Source organism: Arachis ipaensis, chromosome B07, assembly GCF_000816755.2.
Source record: "Arachis ipaensis cultivar K30076 chromosome B07, Araip1.1, whole genome shotgun sequence".
Lineage (NCBI taxonomy): Eukaryota > Viridiplantae > Streptophyta > Magnoliopsida > Fabales > Fabaceae > Arachis > Arachis ipaensis.
In genome coordinates this window covers 13,888,147-13,889,627 of record NC_029791.2, presented here as the reverse complement: position 1 = coordinate 13,889,627, position 1,481 = coordinate 13,888,147, and the positions used below count along the sequence as shown (strand labels likewise).

The 1,481-nt window shown below is 29.2% G+C and overlaps 1 protein-coding gene across 1 annotated transcript; it reads right to left on the bottom strand.

Annotated features, from left to right (window-relative positions):
- Positions 93-1,481, bottom strand: LOC107610017 (protein RSI-1). Its single transcript, XM_016312084.2, has 3 exons — positions 1,218-1,481; positions 1,009-1,039; positions 93-539 (listed from the first exon to the last, which is right to left on the bottom strand). The coding sequence occupies exons 1-3, from the start codon at positions 1,446-1,448 to the stop codon at positions 358-360; spliced, it is 444 nt and encodes a 147-aa protein (XP_016167570.1). The 5' UTR covers positions 1,449-1,481; the 3' UTR covers positions 93-357.

The window sequence follows — 1,481 nt, the reverse complement described above, 5'->3', positions numbered from 1 at the left end:
CCAAAGACAAAAATAGAAGATAAAAATTTACATATAATTTTTTTATATAAAATTAATAGTTAAAAATTAATAAATAATTTAATATATTTGACTAAATTATTATTTAACAATTATCAACTATTAATTTTATATAAAAATAACTACACATAAATTTCTACTAAAATATAATTGCAGCAACAAACACAATAAGCTCTAATATTTCCTCTACATTAAGGGAAAACTAAAATACATAGCCAAATGTGCCCTTGTATTGCCAAGCATGGCATTGTAAATATATAATAGAATATTGAAGTAGTATTACTAATTAACTTGTATATATAAAGTTGATATGATTAGGAAAGAGAGGGGTTTAAAGTTTTAAGGGCATTTGGGACCCCCTTCCTTGGTCTTCCAGGTGTTGTAGCAAGGGCACACTTGCTTGTTTCCGTATGTACCAGGAGGAACACACAGGCATTTGGCGCAACATTTCTGGCAGAAAAACATGCATGGCTTCTTGTGTGAAGTTGCTGAGCAACGGTAACTGCACCTTGGTTTACAATCTGTGCAATATAATTAACATTATATTTTCTTACCACTATTAGTTAGTAAACTAAAATCACTAAAAAGCTAATTTATAAATTATAACTACCACTTGTCATGTGTAATAACTAATAACTACATATCATAAAGATCCAAATTTTGTTAAAAATTAATTACTATTAAATTTATATTTTTTATGATATACAAAAAACTAAGGTTATTAACTAAGGTTGCGTGCGTTTATACTATTTCAGAACAATGAAGACGCATGCACAATATACACATAAATATATACCATTTGTTGAGTTATTAAAACACTAATAAAAGAAATATAAATACATTTTTTATTAAAAATTAATTTTACTTTTATTATTATTGGTAAAAAAGCTACTGAGAGTAGAAAGTGAATTTTTTAAAAGTTTGTTCCTTCAAAATTTTGAATAAGCAAAACGATCGAGTGGCATAAGAGCTAGTGAATCTATAAGATACCTGAAGGGCGAAGTCTTGCACTTCCATAAGCCTGGCCAAAAGGATTACACAAAAACAAACATTTTTTGCAAGAATTAGAATAACTGGGATCTTAATTTGATAGCATAATGCTGCCACTGGAAAGAAAGCCATGACTAATTAATTAATAAAACAAAGCAAATTAAATTAAGGTGTTTTCAGGCGTAAGTTATTATATGTTATGTAAGTACCTCAGCCACATTGGAGAATGTGACCAAAAGAAGCAAAGAGAGAGCAATGAAGACGATGGAGCTGGTGGAAGAACGTGCTGCCATTGCTATGATATGCGGAACAAATTGGATAAAAAGCTCACTTTCAGAGTAAAGGAAAAATAAAAAGGCAAAAACGAGTAATGAAGTGTTACTGATGATGTAGGAGTTGGAATACTTGGGTAGATATTTATAACGAAAGCTAATAATCATTTAAAAGAAAGAAGTAAAAGAATTTCCGTTGTT

What these genes read in the sequence shown, in the direction of transcription:
- LOC107610017 (XM_016312084.2), bottom strand. Translation starts at nt 1,448, where the DNA reads ATGATTATTAGCTTTCGTTATAAATATCTACCCAAGTATTCCAACTCC. An exon ending in CATTCTCCAATGTGGCTGAG is followed by an intron (nt 1,040 to 1,217) that starts GTACTTACATAA and finishes CCTTTTGGCCAG; the next exon opens with GCTTATGGAAGTGCAAGACT. An exon ending in TGCAAGACTTCGCCCTTCAG is followed by an intron (nt 540 to 1,008) that starts GTATCTTATAGA and finishes TATATTGCACAG; the next exon opens with ATTGTAAACCAAGGTGCAGT.